General features: G+C 38.8%; 1 protein-coding gene across 1 annotated transcript in view; it reads left to right on the top strand.

Moving 5' to 3' along the window:
- CSMD1 (CUB and Sushi multiple domains 1) overlaps positions 1-24,496 on the top strand; it is a 1,841,590-nt gene that overhangs the window by 1,760,174 nt on the left and 56,920 nt on the right. Inside the window, exons 51-52 of the mRNA XM_060184943.1 lie at positions 10,906-11,100; positions 18,329-18,502. Of these exons, the coding sequence (XP_060040926.1) occupies positions 10,906-11,100; positions 18,329-18,502 (369 nt within the window). The remainder of the gene's footprint in view (positions 1-10,905; positions 11,101-18,328; positions 18,503-24,496) is intronic.

Consider the following 24,496-nt stretch of genomic DNA (forward strand, 5'->3'; position numbering starts at 1 on the left):
GGACATTGTCGGAGTCCTCCATCCCAAGTAAGCAGAATACACATTCTTTTTTTTAAATTTATTTATTTATTTGTTATTTAAGAAAGGATTAATTAACAAAACTATAGGGTAGGAGAGGTACAACTCCACACAAGTCCTACCACCCAATCTCCATATCCCACACCCTCCCCTGATAGCTTTCCCACTCTCTGTCCCTCTGGGAGCATGGACCCAGGGTCATTGTGTGTTGTAGAAGGTGGAAGGTCTGGCTTCTGTAATTGCTTCTCCGCTGAACATGGGCGTTGACTGGTCGGTCCATACTCCCAGTCTGCCTCTCTCTTTCCCTAGTAGGGTGGGTCTCTGGGGAAGTGGAGCTCCAGGACACATTGGTGGGGTCTTCAGTCCAGGGAAGCCTGGCCAGCATCCTGATGGCATCTGGAACCTGGTGACTGAAAAGAGAGTTAACATACGAAGCCAAACAAATTGTTGAGCAATCATGGACCCAAAGCTTGGAATAGTGGAGAGGAAGTGTTAGGGGGATACTCACTGCATACACTAGTGTACTTCTGATTTCAGGTATATATTTTTCAGCAGTTTATGGATACGTGTGAACATATGCTCTCTCTCACAGAGACTGGTGTATATCTAGGTTTTGGGACTTTGTTAGAAAGTGAACCACCTGAGATGGAATTAGAGTATACTATGAAAGGAAAGGTATCCCCCGAGTAATGAAGGGTTGTAATTCCACACGTGAAGTCTCTGGACACAGTCTGAAGTGAAGCATGTTGAGGTGACAATCGTTGTGTTGATTAGGTTGTGATCGGCAGATGCAATATTATTTGATGTGGACTGGGAGAGGCATACAGGAAAGTGGGCCCTATCCAAAGGTTCCAGGACTGGGGGGAGTAGAGGCTCTATAGTGGAGATGTGAGGTTCCTGCTGTCTTAGGGTTAAAAAAGACAGTCAATAGTTAATGTTATCATCACATTATTTGGTAATTGGGTTAACTTTGAAAAGTCCTTTTGTTAGGGTTTGCTGTACAGTACCCAGTATCTTGTATATAGCTGTGCTATTGGTTGCTTCTAATCTACTTGGTCTAGGCTTTTGAGAGAGTCTGCATATCAACTACACAGCCTATATATTAAAAAGATTCAATCTGTTTTAAAAAACTTTGAGACATACAATTAATTTTCCCCCTCTCATATTAATTAACTAGTGATTTATATGTCTACATTTTACTAGGAGTGTATATAAACACCATTCCCACCACCAAAAGACTGTGACCCATCCCTCCCACCCACTCCCACCTCCCACAGGCCCAGGAAGCTGTATGTCTACCCCCCACCACAGGGTTTTTATTTTGGTGCCCTACTTACAATTTGGTCAGGTCCTGCTTTTAGTTTCCCTTTCAGATCTTCTTCCTCAACTTCTGTTGATGAGTGGGATCATCCCATACTCATTGTTATCTTTCTGACATAGCTCACTTAACATAATTCCTTCTAGCTCTGTCCAAGATGGGTCAGAGAAGGTGGGTTCATTGTTCTTGATAGCTGCATAGTATTCCATTGTGTATATATACCACAGCTTTCTCAGCCACTCATCTGTTGTTGGGCACCTGGGTTGCTTCCAGGTTTTAGCTATTGTGAATTGTGCTGCTATGAACATAGGAGTACACACCTCTTTTTGATTGGGTGTTATGGAGTCCTTGAGGTATAACCCCAGGAGAGGAATTACTGGATCATATGGAAGGTCCATGTCTAGTCTTGTGAGAGTTTTCCAGACTGCTCTCCACAGAGGCTGTACCAATTTACATTCCCACCAGCAATGTAGAAGGGTTCCTCTGTCCCCACAACCTCTCCAGCATTTGTTGCTGCTGTCCTTTTTGATGTATGCCATTCTTACAGGAGTGAAGTAGTATCTTAGTGTTGTCTTAATTTGCATTTCTCTGACAATCAGTGACCTAGAGCAGTTTTTCATATGTTTGTTAGCCTTTTGCATCTCCTCTGTAGTGAATGTTTTGTTCATATCCTCTGCCCATTTTTGGATGCGGTCATTTTCTTTTTTGGTGTTAAGTTTGCTGAGCTCTTTATATATTTTGGTGATTAGTTTCTTGTCTGATGTATGGCATGTGAAGATCTTCTCCCATTCTGTGAGGGGTCTCTTTGTTTGTTTAATAGTTTCTTTGGATGTGCAGAAGATTTTCAATTTGATGTAGTCGCATTGGTTTGTTTCTGCTTTAGTCTTCCTTGCAATTGGGTTTGATTCATCAAAGATGTCTTTGATGTGTAGGTGGGAAACTGTTTTACCAATGTTTTCCTCTATGTATTTGATTGTTTCTGGTCTGACATCTCGGTCTTTGATCCCTTTGGAGTTGATTTTTGTTTCTAGTGAGATAAAGTGGTTCAATTTCATTCTTATTCATGTTACAACCCAGTTTTCTCAGCACAATTTATTGAAGAGAGCCTCCTTCTTTCATTTAATCTTTTGGGCCCCCACATCAAAGATTAGATGTCCATAGGTGTTGGGATTTATTTCTGGGTTTTCAATTCTGTTCCACTGGTCTGTGTGCCTATTTTTGTTCCAGTACCAGGCTGTTTTGATGATGATGGCTTTATAATATAGTTTAAGGTCTGGGAGTGTGATGCCTCCATTTCTGTTCCTTTTCCTCAAGATAGTTTTGGCAATTCTAGGTGTTTTCAGGTTCCAGATAAATGACTGTACTGTTTGTTCTATTCTCTTAAAGAAGCTTGGTGGAACTTTGATGGGTATTGCATTAAATTTGTATATGGCTCAAGGGAGAATATTCATTTTGAGATATTTGAGATATTTATTCCAATCCATGAGCATGGGATATCTTTCCATTTCTTGGTATGTTTCTATGTCCTTGAGTAACGACTCATAGTTTTCAGTACAGAATACACATTCTAGTCAAGTCCATATAAGAGATTCTCAAGGATAGACTTTATGTTAGGTCACAGAGACAGTGTCAACAAATTTGCAAAAGCTTTTAAATCATAGCAAGCATCTCCTTAGACCACAATAGAATTAAACTAACACTTAACAACAAGTAAAAAATTAGAACAAGCCTCAAAATATAGAAACTCAGTAATGCATTACTTAACATCTACTGGGTCAAAGAGGAAATTAAGGAAGATATTAAAATGCTTGTGAAATGAAATAAAATGGAGACATGAGCTATCAAAGTATTTGGAACATAACTAAGGCTGTTCTAAGAGAGAAATCCATAGCCATAAAGGCCCACATTTGAAAAACAACTCAAATAAACAACCTGACTAAACACCTTAAGGGCTTACAAAAAGAAGGAAAAGGGACCTTAAAGCAAAGAGAAGGACTGAAATAACTAAAGTTGGAGCAGAAATAACATGAAAGTAAGAGAACCATACAAAAGATCAATGAGGCTAAATGCTGGTTCACTCAAAGAGAAAACAAAATTGACAAACCCTTGGCAAGACTTACCAAAAAAGGGATAAGATTAAAATAAAAAGGATTGTAAATGATAGAGGAGATATCACAACAGACCCCACAGAAATCCAAAGTATCATGCAAAGCTTCTCTGAACAACTGTATGTTACCAAGGTAGAGAATCTGACAGAAATGGAAGACTTCCTAGAAACATAAATGTAGGGAAATTGTGAGGATGTGGTAGATCCTGCCAGGTCTTGACCTGAGGGCTGTTAGTCTCTCTCTCTACCGAGAGATTGAGCAAGGGGGACACGGGAACCTCAAAAGGTTGCCTCATCTTATCAGACTCCCCGTCTCACAAAGTACCCTGCATTTTTCTGCCTCCTAGCACCCGGCATTCCTTAAAACATTAAGCCAGCTTCCCCTACTCCACCCTGCATTCCTTGATACTATGACCCACCCTTTTATTATCTATATATCAGTCTTCTGCTTTGTCTTACAAATGACTAAAGGTCTTGTTCCTAATTCCCCGCAGAGTATTATTAATCCTAGCAGTTAACCCCCTAGCAACAGTTGCTAAGGAAGTCCCTACCTTTTTTACCTCTCTCCACCCCTTTCCTAACCATGTATAGTATTGCCAAGCCACTTCCCTTTCTGACTTGTCTCTTCCCTTGTCCTGCAGGGAAGCACATGGGCAGAGGGGGAGGCTGATGCCAGCCATTGCAGTCTGCGCCATAGGGCTTCACCAGGTGTGCTACAGTCCAACTCTGGGGTGTTCAGGTGAATAAAGATTTGAACAGCCTCGCCACCACAAGCTTGGTTCCTGGGTCATCTCTCTCTCGAGTCGCTAGCCTGACACATAACCTTCCAGGGAGTCAGATGGTAGCACAGTGGGTTAAGTGCACGTGGCACGAAGTGCGAGGACTGGTGGAAGGATCCCAGTTTGAGCCCCTGGCTCCCCACCTGCAGGGAGTCGCTTCACAGGTGGTGAAACAGTTCTGCAGGTGTCTGTATTTCTCTCCCCCTCTCTGTCTTCTAATCCTCTCTCCATTTCTCTCTGTCCTAACCAACAGTGATGGCATCATCAACAACAACAATAATAACTACAATAGTAATAAAAAACAACAGGGGCAAAAAAGGGAAAATAAATTTTTTTAAAAGTTAAAAGAAGGTAGTATCTTAAAAAAAAAAAAAAAAAAAAACATAACCTTCCAAAATTGAACCAAGAGGAATTAGAAATCATCAACAGGCCAATCAAAGCCAAAGTAATTGAAACAGCTATCAAGAACCTTCCCAATAATTAAAGTCCATGACTAAATGGATGTACAAATGACTTTTACAAAACTTTCAAGGAAGAGTTAGTACCTATACTTTTTTTTCCCCCTTCGGGGTTATCACTGGGGCTCGATGCCTGCACTATGAATCCATTGCTCCTGAAGACCATTTTTTCCCTATTTGTTACCATTGTTGTTTATTGTTATTGTTGTTATTGTTCTTATTGCTGTCATTGTTGCTGCATAGGACAGAGAGAAATCAAGAGAGGAGGGGAAGACAGAGAGGGGGAGAGAAAGATAGACACCTGCAGACCTGCTTTACCGCCTGGATTACACACTAGCTCTGTTTTTAACATTTTGAGGTTTGTCTGCTGTCTTTGAAAAGCTTAGCAAAGTGTGCCCTTAAGTCACATCCTAGAGGCTTATTTTTAACTATTAATATATTCTGTATTCAATAGAATATAGAATTCATTTTAAATGACTCATATATTAATCATTTACCTAAGTTCTGTGCAGTTAAAACAAAATTGCATGTCAATTTTTGTTCTTACATATCCCTTGTTTTTCATCCAGTCTTTGATGAAGGGTTTCTTCATGAGTAGTGTTTAAGTTGACCTGGAACGCATTTTTTATCTTTATTTATTGGATAGAGACCCCTAGAAATCAAGAGGGAAGTGGGAGATAGACAGACAGACACCTGCAAACCTGCTTCATCACTCATGAAGCTTTCCCCTGCCGGTAGGGACCTGGGACTTGAATATATGTCCTTGTGCATTGTATGTAAAATGTGCACTAAACCAGGTGCACCACCACCTGGCCCCAAACCTGGAATGTATTTCAATCATTTTGGCACTCTCTTTATCCCTTAAGGATTGTATTTATTTATTGGGGGTGGTTGATGACTTACAGGAAATACACTTGTTGATACATGGGTAAAATTTCTCAGTTTTCTGCAAGACATTCTCACCCCCAGCCTAGGTTCTCCTCCACCACAATGCATCAGGAAGACTCGTAGCCTCACCCAACCCCATCCCTCCCAGAGTCCTTTCCTTTGGTGTAATACATCAAACTGAGTCCAAGTTCTGCTTTGTGTTTCCCCTTTCTGTTCTTATTTCTAAACTTCTGTCCATGAGTGAGATCATCCCATATTCATCCTTCTCTTTCTGGCTTATCTCACATGATTCCTTCAAGCTTCATCCAAGATGAGATGAAGGTGACTTCATTTATTACTAACCTAAGTTGTAACAGTGTTGTTTTCCAGTGTTCTAGAACACAGGGACAAAAACCACCTTCTCTCTCTCCATCTAGGGAGACCAAGTTGCTAAGTGAAAATGCTTTGCCTTAGTTGTGAGCATGATAAACAGCTCTGAGACTGATAAAATATTTTGGTCTAATGACATTTAATCTTCATTTTACAAATTTAATTCATGTGTTTTAAATATACTTTGTTGAAAGTTGTACTTCTCCATATTAAGTATGAGGAGCAGGAATCTGTGGTGAGAGAGAGAGAGAGAACCACACCCCAACCCAGAGGCTGATTACACTCAACAGAAGATTTATGAGGAGCATCTTGTAATTTGTGAGCAGTAAGGCTACAGGGATTTATTTATAGTGGCAACGCTGTTGTTTCCTGAATATCTTAAATAAACCAGCCCTTCTCCTTCCTGGTTGGCCAGAAGCTGAATGAGGTTGTAATAAATCAGAATCACTCATGACAAAAAAAATTAAAAGCCAATGTTTCTCAAGTAAAATAGAAAATAATTTGTGTTACTACTGAACCATTCATAGGAAAGTGGAGATGTGTCTTTAGTGCATGGAAACTATTGTCTGTGCTCTCCAACTGAGCAACTGTTTAGAGAGTTTTAATATATAAGCACCCACCACATCCACACTAAATGATTTTAACTGCAGCAAGTACTTGGGTGTGGTCAAGGGCATGTGTTCTCTAAAATGACAGGACAGCCCAATTTTTCAACCTTGATGCTAGAGAAGATTATTGATAAAGGACTTTCAAACATAAGACATCTTATGTTAGAGTAAGTTTTGGTGTAGATTGTGACATGTAAACAACAGCTCAAGGAAAACAAAGAATGCAAGGATAGATAAGTATTGTTGTTTTGCCTCCAGGGTTATCACTGGGACTTGGTGCCTGCACTATGAATCCACTGCTCCTGGAGGCTACTTTTTTCCCTTTTGTTGACCTTGTTGTTATTGTTGTTGTTGGATAGGACAGAGAGAAATCGAGACAGGAGAGGAAGACAGAAGGGGGAGAGAAAGACGCCTTGCAGACCTGCTTCACCACTAGTGAAGTGACCCCCCTGTAGGTGGGGAGCAGCCGGGGGCTCGAACTGGGATCCTTTAGCTGTGTGCCACGTGTGTTTAATCAGCTGTGCTACCACTCGGCCCCCTAGACATGTATTTTTTATTGGGATTAGTGGTTTACAGCATAGTCTTTAACATAACCTCTCATCTTCCCATGATAGATGTCTGGTAGACACAACGGAAGTTCAATGCCCCTTCATCCTATTTTTTCTCCTCCTTTCCCAGAGTCTTTTGCTTACTGAATCTAGAATACAAAGTAAAGGAAAATAAAAGTGAAACTTAAGCATGTATTTTAACCAATATTCAAAAAGATTAAATTGCTTTGATGTTATTTTGTGGGACCTGAGTAAAAATGTTACTTAATTGAAAGACACAAATATCTACCATACTTTTCCATGTCACACACTGTCAGTTACTAAACTTATAAGGAAAATGGTTTGCTGAATAAAAGTAAAAGACATTGTTACAGACATATGTATTGGAGTACCACTTTTGATGAGTGGGGACTGTTTGTCATATTTATTTATTTTTTTAATATTTATTTATTTATTCCCTTTTGTTGCCCTTTTTATTGTTGTTGTTATTGATGTCATTGTTGTTGGATAAGACAGAGAGAAACGGAGAGAGGAGGGGAAGACAGAGAGGGAGAGAAAAAGACACCTGAGACCTGCTTCACCACCTGTTAAGTGACTCTCCTGCAGGCAGGGAGCCAGGGGATGGAACCAGGATCCTTAAGCCGGTCCTTGTGCTGCGCTACTGCCCGACTCCCTATTTGTCATATTTATATGTGACTTCAGATAAGCATGCAGGTGAAATCATCATCAGGGAGGTACAATGCATGGTCAGTGGAAAATCATAGATCTTAGCCCTATTTACACTATGTGAGGTTTCATTTAGGGTAATATCGTTGGTTCTTAAAGTCATGATAATTTCATACACTCTCTTCCTCAAAGCATCTTTGAAGTAATAAAAAAATAAAATAAAATCATGTCTATAGAAATTTCTGGAAACACCCATATTCTTCCCTCACCTCTTTCAGTAAATAAAGAACAAAAATAAAGGAATTTGACATTAAATATTCCTTCCAGCTCATACTTTACTGTAAGTTTCTACCATGTTCTTTTATTGCCTTGGTTTCTTTTCTATTTTTTTATTGCCATAACATTTCCTTGGAACATTATTTTTCAAATAATGTATGCACAAACTCATATTTATACACATTTTAAAATATGTTAGAATTTATGGTAAATCAGACATTACTCTTTAAAAATATGTGCAAAGATATACCTTTTACAATAAAATAGCTTATGTCCTAATAGAGAAAAAGATATGGACAATTAAATCAGAATCAGATAATTACAAAATAAACCAAATACCATGTTCAAGAAGAGCTAATCATGCAGAGTTTGGAAATAACTGTGGTAGATGGTTTTAGCTCTAAGGAAACCTTTGGTTCCACCCTGCAAACCAACAGTGAAGACTGTTGGGTGTAAGAACGTTTATGAGAAATAGTTCAGGTAATTAAAAAAACAAGTTAATATAGGAACACAATTTTTTGATAAAAATGAAATGAAGTTTATTTACAGTATGAAGTAGGTTAGAAAGAAAGTAGGATTTAAAGGTTAAGTATTTTAAAAGCTTTTCTGAAATGACATGCTTTAGATATTCTGGCTAGAAAGAACATTGATTTAGATAACTAGGGAACATACTTGAATGTCCATATAAACTCTGGATAATTGTTTTATCAGAAAAATACCTAAGAGAACTAGGTCTAAGGATTTACAACAGATACTAGACTGGGAACTCAGTCTGTAAGCACACTAATTTGTGTGTCTGAGGTACCAGATTCAGTTCTGTGAGCCAGTTCATGCCAGTACTGTTCAGTTATCTGACTCTTTCTCTACTTTCTCATTCTCTTATTTTCTCACGATGAGTAAAATAAATAGATCTTTAAATTAGCAAAACTTCTTGACACTTTAAACCTCATTGGTATTACTACAATACTATCAAAAGTGCATATTTTTTCACTATAGGTGCACATAGTCTTGGTAAATTACCAAGAAAAGATTAATGATTTTTTTTCAGTTTTTTATTAGTAGTTTAATATTGATGGACAAGATTGTGGGATAAGAGGGGTACAATTCCATACAATCGCCACCACCAGATTTCCAATACCCTCCCCTCCATGGGCAGTTTCCCTACTCTTTTTCCCTCTGGGAGTATGGACCAGAGATTTTTTTTTTTTTTTTAAGAAAGGAGACATTAACAAAACCATAGAATAAGAGGGCTACAATTCCCATAACCCAATCTCCATATCCCATCCCCTCCCCAGATAGCCTTCCCATTCTCTGTCTCTCTGGGAGTATGGATCCAGGGTTGTTGTGGGTTGCAGAGGGTGGAAGGTCTGGCTTCTGTAATTGCTTCCCCGCTGAACATGGGCGTTGACTGGTTGATCCATACTCCCAGTCTGCCTCTCTCTTTCCCTAGTAGGGTGGGGCTCTGAGGGAGCGGAGCTCCAGTACACATTAATGGGGTCCTCTGTCCAGGGAAGTCTGGTCAGCGTCTTGCTGGCATCTAGAACCTGGTGGCTAAAAAATGAGTTAACATACAAAGCCAAACAAATTGTTGAACAATCATGGACCTAAAGACTGGAATAGTGCAGATGAAGTGTTGGGGGGTATTCCCTGCATGCGCTTGTGTACTTCTGCTTTCAGGTATATATTTTTCCCCTAGTTTATGGACATGTGTGAACCTATGCTCTATCTCAGGAGACCTGGACTATATCTAGGTTTGGGGACTTTATTGGGGAGTGGAACACCTGGGATGGAATTAGAGAATACTATGAAAGGAAAGGTCTCACCCGAGTGATGAAGCTGAAGGGTTGTCATTCCACACCTGAAGTCTCTGGGACCAGAGATCTTTATGGGTTGCAGAAGGTGGGAGTTCTCACTTCTGTAATGAATATGTGCAGAACTTAAAGGTGAATTGTATTTCTTAATATCTCTGATAAAAATCATTTCCCTAGCCAGGTGATCTGTGCTCAATAAGTGAGCCTATCAGGTCAGTTTTTGAGGTAGTGACTATGATGAAATGAACCTTTGTATCTCCATGCTTACAGAAATGGAGGTCTAGTTCCCACATGTGTAGAACTCATTTTAAATGTCTTACTTTTCAGAAAATGTCCACTCACAGTTACCACATTTTGCACAAACTTTCAGTATATGCATGAATCCCTTGGAATCTGTCCAGTAGCTTCATACTATTTCTGACTCTCTAATCTTGTTACTGTTGTTGAAGTGATTGCGATGTTGCTGCTGCTCTTAACTAAGTAGCAGACATAATCTTGGACTTTTTTTTTCTGTCACCTTGATATGTTCAGTTACCTTTCTGTGCAGCATGCATGGGGATGTTGTGTGCTCATTTATTCTATCACACAGAGGATATTCCATCGTTGTGTCCCATAGGAGGAAAGGAAAGGTTGACTGAAAGCTTGTGTCCAAGCTCGTTATCTTCTACATTTCAGAGGATGTTGAGATCAATTATACATGAGGGCTTTTTTTTTTAATCTATATCTTCATTTACCTGATGAAGATTTACAACTCCTGATAATCTGGCTTTCTTCTGTTGTTTAGCAAAATACCCCTCTATGCCCCAGGTTCACTGAAGACCTCCAGTATATTTGCAGGGCTCCAGAATGTGTCATACATGCTTGATTGCTCCTGGGTGATATTCTATCATCATCATGTGGGCAACTGGGGGAAGACTGAATGACTAGCAACACTGTCTACTTTATATAGTAGGACTATCTCATTGAGAAGACCCTTATACTTAGGAGAAAGCATGGGCTGATGATAACTCGCTATGTCAAAGGTTAGTGAGGGTGACATTCCATGTGTTTCTTTTATAGCTGTTACCTGTCCAGGGATTGAAGCTCAGCTGTCAGAACACATCACCTGGAGGCTGGTGTCTGGGTCACTGAATGAGTTCGGTGCACAGGTGGTGCTGAGCTGTAGTCCTGGGTACTACCTGGAGGCGCCCCGGCTTGTGCACTGCAGAGCAAATGGGACATGGAGCATGGGTGAAGAGAGACTGAGGTGCAGAGGTAAGTCTTGGGGAGCCTCCCAGATTGGATAGTCTCTAATTGCTGCCATACACCTTTGAAGGTTCTGTAGCTTCTTTGTCCTGTAGATTAACAATAAAACTAGCCATGGTCTGACTATAATAATGAATATACACTTTCATGTGACATATTTAAAGTATATTCCAGCTGGATTCAGTGGTAAACACTTTCTTTTACTGGTTAGTGATATTTTAACCAGCTTAAAAGTAATAAATGTTTTTAATCAGCTCAAAAACAATCCTATGCTTAAATTTAAAAAGATCAGTTTTATCCCATTCACTGACTATTCAGACCTTCTAATTAGAATCTCAGCAAATAGTATTCATACCAGAGATATTGTCTTTCATAAGAATGGTTGTCTCCAAAAGGGAGATAATTATTCTCATAGGTACAAGATAAGCAGTTAAGCCTCAAAGTGGATTTCACAATAAATATTAATAAATAGCAAAATAAGACAATATTAGCTTTGTTCAAAACATGTTTGATTCAGACATATTTAATATATAATTGCTAACTGATTGTTCACAGGAAATTATTATGCACAGAAATAAGTGGTTATACTGGTGCCAGACTCCTAAATGGCATGGCTCTGAAAGAATAAAACAGAATGAAAACAAAAAATTAATATTTCACACTCTTGGACAATCATTCAAATTCAGCTCTCTTTGATAATCTTTCCAATTCAATTTTTGATACGACAAATGTGAATTAAGCAGATATTTAAGCTCTTCACAGGGATATATTAGGAAGGATAAATGACCTGACAAAAGCACCATCCTCTCTGTATCTCTAAACAAGCCTAACCCTGATTTTTCTGGGGTTTCATTCATAAGACCAACCTTCTCCCCTCCAAGAACAAAATGAAAGTTTTATATCTAGTGCACATTTGACTCCCTACCATAGAAACTGTGTAAAAGGAAGGTTACCTCTTCCTTATTATACCTCTTCTTTGTTCAAATTACTACTTTTACCTCAAATCTAAGAAATATTCATAACAAGAGTTTGTGAATCCCTGAGAAGTTGTCTCTACATTAAAAAAAAAAAAAAGTGAATGCGCCCAGATACAGAGCTGCACTGTAGTTGTGTTATGATATTCATGTAGCTTGAATTCTGGGCTGATCTTCCTTCCTTAGTGCTATTGAGAACAGGTCAAACCACAGTAGGGAGGTAACTCAGAGGAAGGCACTCTTTATCATTGGAAATGTGCCCAGTTTTAGCCTTCCACCCATGGGAGAAGCTTATTAATTCACAGCAAAGTGCAGAGCAGACACTCTTGTTCTCTTCCATTGCTGGAGTAAATATCAGACATCCTTCTTAAGACCTGGCCAGATTTTTCTGATCATGTACATATGCAGGACTAGCCATTCAGCCAATGTGTCCTGGAACCCCACCTCCCCAGAGCCCCACCTCACTAGGGAAAGAGAGAGACAGGCTGGGAATATGGATTGACCTGTCAACACCCATGTTCAGTGGGGAAGCAATTACAGAAGCCAGACCTTCCACCTTTTGCACCCGATAATGTCCCTTGATCCATGCTTCCAGAGGGATAAAGAATAGGAAGGTTATCAGGGGATGGGATGAGATACGGAGTTCTGGTGGTGTGAATTGTGTGGAGTTGTGTCCCTCTTATCCTATGGTTTTGTCAGTGTTTCCTTTTTATAAATAAAAATTGAAAAAAAAAAAAAAAGAGGCTTCATCTTGATTCAGAACTTGGTCTCTTTCAAAATCTGGTCTGCATTGCGTGCCGTCCATCTTAACAACAGCTACCATGCATGCTTTGAGCTCTTCTCTCTGAGCAGCAACCTGCCCCTTTTCCCATGTATGCTGTGCTGTGTATCTCCTGTTCATGTTGTCTGCACTGTAACAGGTTCCCAGCTGGACTACATGTAAAAGGACCACTGATGATATTTTTGACTTTTTTATTTGTGATTTAATATTAGTTTGCAAAGTTATGAGATAACAAGGGTACAGTTTCACACCAGAGTTCGGTGTCTCCATTCTCTCCACTGGAAACTGCAGTGGTTCTCCTGTGGTCACAGATAAGTGTTGACTATTATTTCTTCTTTTTTTTAAAAAAAAAATTTATTTATAAAAAGGAAAGACTGACAAAAAACAAAGGATAAGAGGGGTACAACTCCACACAATTTACACCCCCAGAACTCTGTATCCCATCCCCTCCCCTGATAGTTTGTCTATTCTTTTCTGTAAATATCTGTTTATATATATTTGCCAATTTTTTTCACTATAGTACTGCTTTCTCTTCCTTTCTAAGTCACACCTACATCTATTGACACTTCCAAACATCCTTCCTCCCCACCGCCTTTGGGTCTTGATAGAATTGGACTTCAGAGTCCTTTCATCATTATCCCCTAACATTTCTTTCCCTGCAGGGGTATGAACTAAAAATTTTTATCGGGTGCAGAAGGTGGGAGCTCTGGATTCTGTAATTGCTTCTCTGCTGAACATGGATATTGGCAAAATCCATACCTTGGGCTTATTTCTGTTTTTCCTTGGTGGGGTAGGACTCTGGGATACATTGGTAAGGTCATTTGCCCATGGAAGTCAGGATGGAATCACAGTAATATCTGAAACTTGGTGGCTGAAAGGCGGTAAGATATAAAGGAGGACAAAAACTGTATTAATAAACAGGAACCAAAAGGTATGAATAGAGCAGTTGAGAATAGGGACCTTAGGGTGGAAAGAAGTGAGGAAGTTTATTTTAGGTATGTTTCTAAGGACCCATGACTTTAGTAATATTTGCTTGAACTTGATAGCTAACATGCAGGTGGACTAAAATATTGACTAGGAAGATGGTGTCAGAATTAAGAATATGACTAGAAAGTTGGATTAGGGCAGAGAGTAGTTCCCATCTTTTTTTTTTTTTTTGAGAGGACAGAAATTGAGAAAAGGGGATAGAGAGATAGGAAGAGAGAGAGAGACACCTGAAGACCTGACCTGCTTTACTACTCATGAAATGGATGCCCTGCAGGTGGAGAGTGGGGACTTAATCCCAGGTTCTTGCTCTTGGCAATGTCTGTACCTAACCAGGTGTGCTGCCACCACCCATTCTCCTGTAGCTCCCAAACTTGAAGAAAAAGAAAATTACTATGTGTAATATATATAATTAACTGCGTATCCTACTGACCTGACTCAGGGCCCATATATATTTACATTTAGCACTGGAGCCTGTGTAATCTCTGAGTCCCTGTTAGTCTGAGCTTGCAGTCCATAGTCACAGATGGGACTGTTTTAGTCTGCACTCATTTCAGAACCAGTCTTCCTTGAGTAGTACTCTTCCTTTGGAGAATGGGGCAGTCCCTCCCATTGCTGCTTTATAGTGAGGGCAAAGTACTAGAGAGGCCCACAGGGGGCCTTTTGATGATGTTTCTGATGGAAGTGACCAGTGATGGCGGAGAGAGGGATTTATTAGAGGGGTAGGGCCATATTATTTATGTAAGAATCCAAGGATTTCCTGACTAGGGCCCCAGATGTTGGGATGTCCTGGTATTGACCAAAAAAGCATTAAGTGAGGCAGTCTCTTGCCCATATCTAGTACTTTCTTATCTGATGAGCTTAGATTTGCTTCCAGTTGTTAAAGTGTTGAGTATCATTTGCTGTATCCAAACTGGTATTAGGTTTATGGGGTCTGGCTTTATGTTAGGGGGAAAATATACCTAGGGTTTTAGTTAACCTTAAGTTTTACTGCATTTACTTGTTTGATGATTTTAATAAAGGTTGAAAATGATGATATTTATCCATCAAACAAGATCCATCCTCCTGTGAGATGCTGACTCCACAGTGACCAGGATGATTTGACTTCAAAGTGCAGGGTTTCACAGTTAATAAAATTGTAGCAATGGAAGGAATAAAGGAGTGAGGCAAATGGCCTATAACTACATTCACACTGACAAATAACACCATGACCAGCAAGCTAGGATGGGACCAGAGGCCATTCTGGGTGCTCCACTCAGTACTCTCTGTATGTGAAAGTAGAGATATCTCTTCAGATCACTCACATGAACACATCCCTGATTTGCAGGTGAGAGGGTAAAAGTATGAATTCATCTTAAAAGACTGGGGTTAGGGGGCTGGGTGGTGGCGCACGTGGTTGAGCGCACATATTACAGTGCACAAGGACCTGGGTTCGAGCCCCTGATCCCCACCTGCAGGGGGAAAGCTTTGCAAGTGGTGAAGCAGTGCTGCAGGTGTCTCTCTGTCTCTCCCCTCTCTATCTCCCCTCCTCCTCTCAATGTCTGTCTGTCTCTATCCAATAAATAAATAAATAAAGATAAAAAATTAAAAAAAAACTGGGGTTAAACTTGGGAGTAGAACTTCCCCTTTTGTCTTTGAGAAAGCTTTCTTTTTAGTGCTAGGATGGTTTCTCTCCTAGTTAAACTAGTTCAAATCAGCACTATCTCCTCCTAAGTGTGCTGGCTTTTCTGCCAAAGGAGGCTCTCAGTCTGGGACACCTTTTATCTAAGTGCAGAAAAGTTTCTATTCATTACATTCATTTATTCTACACTGAGTGAATCTCAGTAGAGGCATACCTAAAAATGTTTCACCAACAGTGTTTCTAAATGGATGAAAGAATAGAAACCGAGTCAAATGTACAGGCTTTCTGCTTGCCCACCATTAGAGGTACCTTCAGACTCCTTAAAGGAAAGTGCTCAGAGCTCACTGATACTTAGCATGTTTCTGTCTAACATTGAGGGTTCAAACGATGTTGCAGTCATCCTAAAACATTTCAAGCCAATCTTTAAACATCACAGCTTAAGTTAAAGTTTATACTATGTTTGTGAAAAGGATTAATGGAAAGTTCAGGAGAAATTGTAAAATCCTAAGTCTGCTTGAATACATTGACATTTGATTTAACAGACAGGTTGGCAATATTTCTCAGTACATAAGATACGACCCTGTAAGAGAACAGCATCCTCAAATACAAATAAGCCACAGAGGCTTTCTCAGCAGTAATGATGTGGTCATTGCATACTGTAGAGCTGAATCTTCCAGATTTCTGGTGAAGAACATCCTTTAGAACAGGCACCATCACAGTTATCATGTCTTAGAGTGAAAGAAAGCTTAATTCAAAGGGATGGTCTAAATGGTACATGCACTAAAATTTTTCCCTTAAATTTATAAAGATTTTCATACTTTTGATGAGGCTCACAATCAAAAGATACTGAAAGATATTTCCCTACTCACTAATCCAAACTGGCCCAATCATATGAAAACTTTTGTTTTAAACACTACACATATCCTGTCTTTAACCCCAATGCAGGACTCTACAAGGTAAGTATAGCGTTCAGCCTTCATCAGATATCCCTGCTTGTGCCCAGAGATGGGAGAAACGGGCCAGGTATCTAAAATCTACAATTTACTATGTTCTACTCTTTCTTCCTAGTTTGCTACTAATACTCAATAATGTTCAGGACTTGCCGATTTTGTCCAAAGCTCTTTGAGCATAATCACTCACTTATGCAATAGGAACATGTTAGCACTGTCTCAGAGAAGATTCTCAAACACTTATCCTCAGCTTGTAAAAATAGGCCCAGCCCACTGAGGAGCTGCTGATATTACTGCATTAAAGTGCAGTGGTTAAGGCATTGGACCCTTAAGCATGAGGTGCCAAGTCAGATCCCCAATGTCATATGTGCATAAGTGATGTTCTGGTTCTCTCTCTCCATATTCTCTTTCTCTCACTCTCCTCTCTTTCTGTCTGTCTCTCTCTCTGTGTCTCTCTCTAATAAATAACTAAATAGATTTATTTCTCCCCTTGAGAGGCTAGGGGATGGAGTGGTAGAGGTAATGTCCATAGTGAAATATCTCCCAAAATGGAGGACAGGCACCATGTATGTTGCATTCCAGACACTGAAATAAATCAAGCATCACAATAACATGCATCTAAGGGATAATTTCTTTCATATGTGCAGATTAAAACTACATTTACATGGTACTTTAGTCTACTAGCTGTATGATAGAGTCGACTCTAAAAATAATAGCTAAATGACATTGAACTAAATGTGACACAGAAATGAAGCAAGCATACACTGTTTGACAAATGTTTTCTATACATTAAATGGACACACTGCCACAAATCTCTATACTAAAAAAATAAAACCGGTATCTGCAAAGCACAGTAAAGAGAGGCACAGTAAAACAAGTCACACCTGTTTCTTTGTGAGTGAAATGGAGATTGTCATTCATTATCCTGGATGATAGGGACATAGGTGACCACCGTATCTGCAACCACTGAAGTTCTGGATTTTATCATTTAAATTTTCAGTAGGCTCATCTTATTCAGAATGGTAAGAACCTTTAATGAACTCATAACCACAATAAACTGAAAGTAAATGAAAGGACAGTCTTAGCACAATACTGCTTTCTACCAGCTGGTCATTTTGGGGGAATTATCACTGGCATTTTCCTCAGGCACGTAGAGCTGTGAATTAATCACTGTGTGATCCCTGTCATGATGGTAGCAGAAACGTGAACAAAGGGCTAGCTCAATGAGTAGATTTCCTTATATTTGATGATGAATTAAAAAAATAAAAACACTTGTTACTTTAGTATAAGAGAGAGAGGAGACTAGAGCACTGCTCTACTCTGACATACTGTGGCAAGGATTGAATCTGTGACCTCTGTGGCTGCGGACATACAAGTTCTGTACTCTAGTAGGTTGAATTATCTCCCAAGCACTTAAAATGCATTTTTAAAGAAAGATTTAGCTACCTGTGAGGGTTTTGAAAAATAATAATAATGAGGGGCAAGGGAAGTAGCTTAATCATTATATAAAGAGATCCGTGCTTAGGTTCTGCGGTCCCAGGTACAGCACACCATTAGCCAGGTCTGAGTAGTGCTATGATCAAACTAAATAGTAGCAGTAGTAACAACAACAAGAATGACAATAATAATAATATAATAAATTTAGTTTTTAATAAAAGCAATGTGTAATTGAAGGGATCTAAAAATAATTTAGAATCCACACTAAACTTTCCAGTTTTCATTTCCAGAGTATGAGAAAAAGAAATTTAATTGGTAGAAATTTAAATTTTGGGGATTCTAACTTTACTATATGGTTTATCTGGTTAAAGCAGACTTCCCTATGAAGTGTTCTTAATGAAAGTGAAACTAATTGTGTTGTTTTTTTATTAAGAAAAATGGTAATACACAGAAATGAAATAATGTTCTTGGATTTTTTTTTCCCTTCTAGTGATTTCCTGTGGAAGCCTGTCCTTTCCCCCAAATGGAAACAAGATAGGAACGCTGACAGTCTATGGAGCCACAGCCATATTCACCTGTAACACCGGCTACACACTAGTGGGTTCTCATGTCCGAGAATGCTTAGCAAATGGGCTCTGGAGTGGGACTGAAACCCGGTGTCTAGGTAAAGTCACCTCTCTTCTAGTGGTTCATTAATTCATTAATTAAGTAAACTTTTAAGTGAAGTTTAACTGGGCAAAGCATCAGACTTCTTAAGATAGCTTCTCTAGCAGAGTTCTCAAATCCCACCTGGGGTTTTAATGTTCATTTCACAACAGGACTTCTCGCTTAAATCTCTTAAGGGATTTTTAAAAGTCTGAGCAAGGAATGAAGGTCACAGATGGCCTAAAGTGACATAAAGACAACTTAGTGTCATGCTGAGGATTTCAGTATGCTCAGAGGAATAATGGTTTTAGGGCACACACAAAAAAATGAATTTCAGAAATTTCACACATTTTGCTATCATTTCTAATGTTGAAAATCAAGTCAACATGTTCTGTAATTAGTGTCATTCAGTGAAAGGATATCGGCTTGTTTTAAGTTTAGGCAGATAAATGTTTTAACTAAACACTGGTTTATAATAGAAGATTTCAGTACTGGTTTAATACCTCTGGACATTCATTTGCATTCAATTCTCTGCAACTACCACCAAAGTACTTGTGTGTTCACACCTATTACAACTTTCTACCTATTCCCACCTTATACCCACTCTGACAACCATCATACTTGTCATAGACTCTGAGTCATTTTTGTTACTAATATTATTTTTCAAGTTCATCTGTTTATTGTATTGAGTTATTGGAAAAGTCATCACACAGTTTTGCAAAAATGTCCCATGACTTTGCCAGCAACTGAATAGGTTAGTCTGTGTTTCACATGTGATTAAAACCACTGGTACTTGTCTTTCACTTCTTTGAGTATTTCACTGAACAAAATCAATTACAGTTTCATACTTGTCCTCCTGAAGACACAAAGGCATAGTTTTTGTTGGCCAAGTAGTATCCTAGTTACCATTACTTCAATATTCAGCACACAGCAGTCATTTAGATTGATTCCATATTTGACTACAGTGAACAGTGCAACTATGAACATAGACATGCATATACCTTTTAAAATTTGTGGTTTTTGTGTCTTCTGGGTGTGTGTGTGTGTGTGTGTGTGTGTGCACATGCACTTGTGTGTGCGCACAGGTACATGGCTAGGAGTATTGCTGCATCACATGATATTGCCATTTTTGATTTATAAGTGTCCTCCATGCTATCTTCTGTAGGGGGACACATCAGTTTGCTACCCAACAAAAAATTCATCCGGTTTCCTTTTTATCCACATTCTCACCAACACACATTTCCATTTGCTTTTTTATGTAGTCCATTCTCTATGGTGTAGAGTGGTATCTCATCACGATTTGAATTTACATTCCTGTGATAATGAATGATGTTGAGCATATTTTAATAAGTACACTGAATCATTTAAATTGAATATGTGCACAATAGTCTGATATTTTCCCAGAGATTGTAATTTTCTAAAGATAATTTTGAAAAATTAGGTTGAAATGTTTTCTACCAAAAAAAGCTCCAGGATAAATTATGAAAATAGCTAAATAAGTATCTTAAAGTACAGTGATTCTAAAGAGCATTCCATTTAGGTCTCCAGGTAATTTGTAAAGTGTCTGCACTGCTTTTCATCGTTTTTGAGCTTTCCTTAAGTCCCTCAGTAATTTTGCAATTAATCATAAGACAGGGAAGGTGGTAAGTTTAAGCTTCTGAATCCCCATGGGTTGTGACTGCTTCAGGAACTAAGCCAAGACCAGCACATTTTGAATAGTGAATTTTTTTTTCTTTTTTACACCAGAGAACTGGAAGAAAGTAGATGAAGGTAAATAGTTATCACTGAGAAAATTCACCCACTGAAAGAAGGAGGCTCTTAAATTTAGTCATGAAATGGCATCCACTACTTCCTATTACTATAATTTTGCGTGGATGGTGTAGGAACGCTATATATAATAACGGTCATCACTAAGGTTTGCTATATACTATGACATTTCCTTAAGAGTGAGAGTTGTCATCCTGTTGATATTTTCTCTGCCTTTCTACGTGTTTCTGAAGAAGTATCTGGTCACTGGGATGAGCTCTCCTTACCAGCTATGTTTAGATGGTCTTCTCTACCAATCTCAGTGGAATCTCTGGCAGAGAAATGGTGACCTATGAAACTTAAATTATTTGCTATTAATGTTGGGATGAAGGTGATAGCAGTTAGTATTTTACCAACACCCTGCTGTTGTATACAAAACACTATCTGGTATGTTCTTAAGTGCTTGCAGGCAAGAAGGTATCAGTCGCCTTGGGAGTTGAAGTGACTTACTCCATTTATGTAACTGTTAAATTAGGGGTCAGCTGGAGTCTTACTGATGCAGTCAACCATTAGAGGTTCTATGCTGTTCTTCTAGCTGCAGGTTAGGACTTTGAAGTCAAAAGGATTGGACATATATTGAATAGTTGACTGGACAAAGAAGCCGTAAAGCATGGCCTCAGTGGAGGCATTATTATAGAAGCTTTGGGAAGACAGATTATTCAGAAGGAATCAAACTGGTAATAAAGAAGAAGGAAAATGTCTCCAGAGTATAACATAAATCACTGGTTTTGGAGAAGCTGGATACAGAAAATAGGAAACTATGTAATTGGAGACATTGAAGAATTTAGAGCTACAATTTAAAAATATTAGAAATAAGTCATAGCCATGACTCTTTTTAAACCAGTGAGTATATAATGGCAATAAAGGTAAATAATGGTAAAGATTAGAGAAGCTAATAGATGTAGTTTCACGAGTTCATTAGGATTTGAAAATTTGTTATTCACAATACATGTAACAGCAATGAAGGATATATCTTTTCCTGAGTAATAGCTTACAGATAGACAGACAGCATAGCATAATCTTACAAGGGTATATGATCAAAAGATCTAAAAAGCTGTATATGAGAAATAGCAGAAGAGATGAGGAGATAACTCACCTGGTAGAGTTCACACTTTACCATACACAAGGACCTGGGCTCAAGTCCCTGACCAGCACATGGGACCATCTGTATGGGAAAAGCTTCATGAGTGGCACAGCAAAGCAGTGGTGTCTCTTCCTCTCTCTTCTATCTTTAAAAAAAAAGTTCATCAGAGGTTGTGGACTTGTGCAGATATGTAGTCACCAAAATTACACTTGTGATGAGGGAGGGAAGGAAGGAGAGAGAGAGAGAGAGGAAGTGAGGAAGGTGATCAGGTAAGAAAACAAAAATAAACAACTTCTAGAGAAGATCATGAAATATTCGGAGAAAGGGTTAGAAGCATTGAACCAGTGATATAGCTCATTTAAATAGTGCAATTTATATATCATGTGAATGGCAAAGGTTAAAGCCTTATCCACTTATCCCCCTCTTTCCTTCTCTCTCTCTCTCTCTCTCTCTTTCTCTCTTTCTCTCTTAATTTATTTGCCTCCAGGGTTATTGCTGTGGTTTGCTGCTGGCACTATGAATCCACTGCTCCTGATCGACATTTTTTCCCAATTTTTGTTGGATAGGGCAGAGAGAAATTGAGAGAGGAGGGGGAGACAGAGATGGAGAAAGATAGGCACCTGAGTACCTGCTTCACTACTTGTGAAGCCTCCTCCTTCTCCCAAGAGGAGATCCAGGGACTCCAACCTAGATCCTTGAGAGGGTTCTTGTGCTTACCAAGGTGTGCCCCCTGTCTCTATCTTTCTATCTGAAAATAAGTTGATCCAGAGTGATTAAGCCCCTACAACTGCAACAATAAATGGATGGATGGATGGATGGATGGATGGATGGATGGATGGATGGATGAATCCTCAGCAAAGATATTTGACAGAGTGAAAAATCCATAGTATAAAAATTCCTTTAGATACTTTACCTTGATAATATATTGAATAGTGTTATTTCTTAACTGCTAAAATTATAAGGAGTTTTTTAGTTTTATCTTATTGTCTCATAAGAACTTAGGGAAACTGCTTATATTTCCATTTTACTGGTAAGAAAATGACTGGCAGGGCGGGGCTAGGTAGCATAATGGTTATGCAAAGAGATTCTCATGCCTGAGGTTCCGAAGTCCCAGGTTCAGTCCCCTGCGCCACAATAAGCCAGAGCTGTGCAGTGCTCTGGTGTTTCTCTCTGTGTCTTTCTCTCTCTGCATCTCTCTGAAAAATAAAATAAAATATTTTTTTAAAAAGAAACAGGGTCGGGTAGTAGCGCAGCGGGTTAAGTGGCTCCCCATAAATGGTGAAGCAGATCTACAGGTGTCTTTTTCTCCATCTCTCTGTCTGCCCCACCTCTCTCCATTTCTGTCCTATCCAACAACAATGACATTAATAGCAACAACAATAATAATCACAACAACGATAAAACAACAATGGCAACAAAGGGGGGGAAGAAATAAACAAACTATAAAATAAAATGACTGGCAGAAAATAACTCAATATTACAATGCCAGTAAATAGTAAAATCAAATTTTAAGCTGAGGCTGTCTAACCATAGATTACAAATTTTATAACATTTGTAACGTTACAGATTTTGTATATTTGTACCATTAGGCAAATAGCTAGCACATCTGAGTAAATTTGATGCTAATACACTAATTCTTTTATCTGAAAAGGAATGTTGGATAAGGAAATTTTTTGGACTCTATTCTAATTCTTTTATTTATTTTTTTTCCTTTTTGGGAAGATTAATGGATTACAGTCGACAGCAAAATATAATAGTTTGTACATAGATAACATTTCTAAGTTTTCCACATAATAATTCAACCCCAACTAGGTCCTCCTCTACCATCATGTTCTGGGACATGGACTATTCTAATTCTTACTTATGGGGAATTTGGAAACAATTGAGAAGTAAAGCCCATCCCCAGGACACCCTCTACCCCAAGAAGCACGACAGAAGTGAGGACTTTGTGCCTTGGGAATCATACATGGCTAAGTTGTCCTTCATCTTGCTTGCTCCCAGGGCTCTAACTTTAGTCTTGTGTAATCGTTTTTACATTAGCCCCATGTATTATCAATTGTGTTATCCCTTTGTCAGTTTCCGTAATACTTGATCTCTTGAAAGTCACTCTGAATTTCTACAGAATTAAATGTCCTTGAGTAAGCTTAGACTCATGTGAGCCTAAGAAGCAGAAATTAGATAGTCGCAAAGACAAAATACTGGTGGAGCAGTTGTTGCAGGTATTTTCACTAAAGGCAACAGTTGATAGAATCCCATGACCTGAACTTAAGAAGGGACAGTAGCTCTAAAAGCACATTTCACAGAAATCACCCCAATGCTAAGAAAATAGGAAGCAATCCAAAGACATGGGGACAGACACTCCAGATAGTCTATCATAAATATAATTTAAAAGCAAAGCCATCCTTACAGGAGTAAGACAAAGAGTGTAAGAACAGTGTTGTCAATGGAAAATCCACATCAAGGTGGGGACAATGGAGAGGATTCAGCATCATACCTGTGTCAGGGCCATGATACAGTATACTTGAAATAAGAACCAAAATTCCAGAAGCTGGTATATGAAAAGAGCTCACAGAAGAATAAAGCAGAACAACTCAGAGTTCTGTTTTGTCTCATCTGTCAAGAAAAAAGAAATGTGGCTCAAATTGTATTCAAAATTGTAAAAATTGTATTCAAAAATTGCATCCACAACTGTAAAACCAGGAAAAGAATGAAGTATATCAGAAAATATTTCATTTTCGAATGGAATTAAGTCACTTGACCTGGAAAATATTATTATAACACACTTCTGGGACCTGTAAGAGATTAGTGGGCCTCTGGTTTGGTTCTTTTGTGTGATATCATTAAAGGAAGTAAAATCCCTGGTATGATGTTTCAAAAGGAAGGAAGGAAGGAAGGAAGGAAGGAAGGAAGGAAAGAAGGAAGGGAAGGAGGGAGGAAGGAAAGAAGGATGGAAGGAAATAAAATAAATAAGATATCAGAAGTATTAATTTGTTAATCTGATGTTATGTAGATTTTATATAAGAATCTCAGTATTTTTAATGCATTTTGCTATCATTCAGCATGAAGAGTTCTCAAATCTGCCATCAAATGCTTACTTTTCTTCTTGCACCTAGTTTTGTTATT

The sequence above is a fragment of the Erinaceus europaeus genome, chromosome 2, assembly GCF_950295315.1.
Source record: "Erinaceus europaeus chromosome 2, mEriEur2.1, whole genome shotgun sequence".
NCBI lineage: Eukaryota > Metazoa > Chordata > Mammalia > Eulipotyphla > Erinaceidae > Erinaceus > Erinaceus europaeus.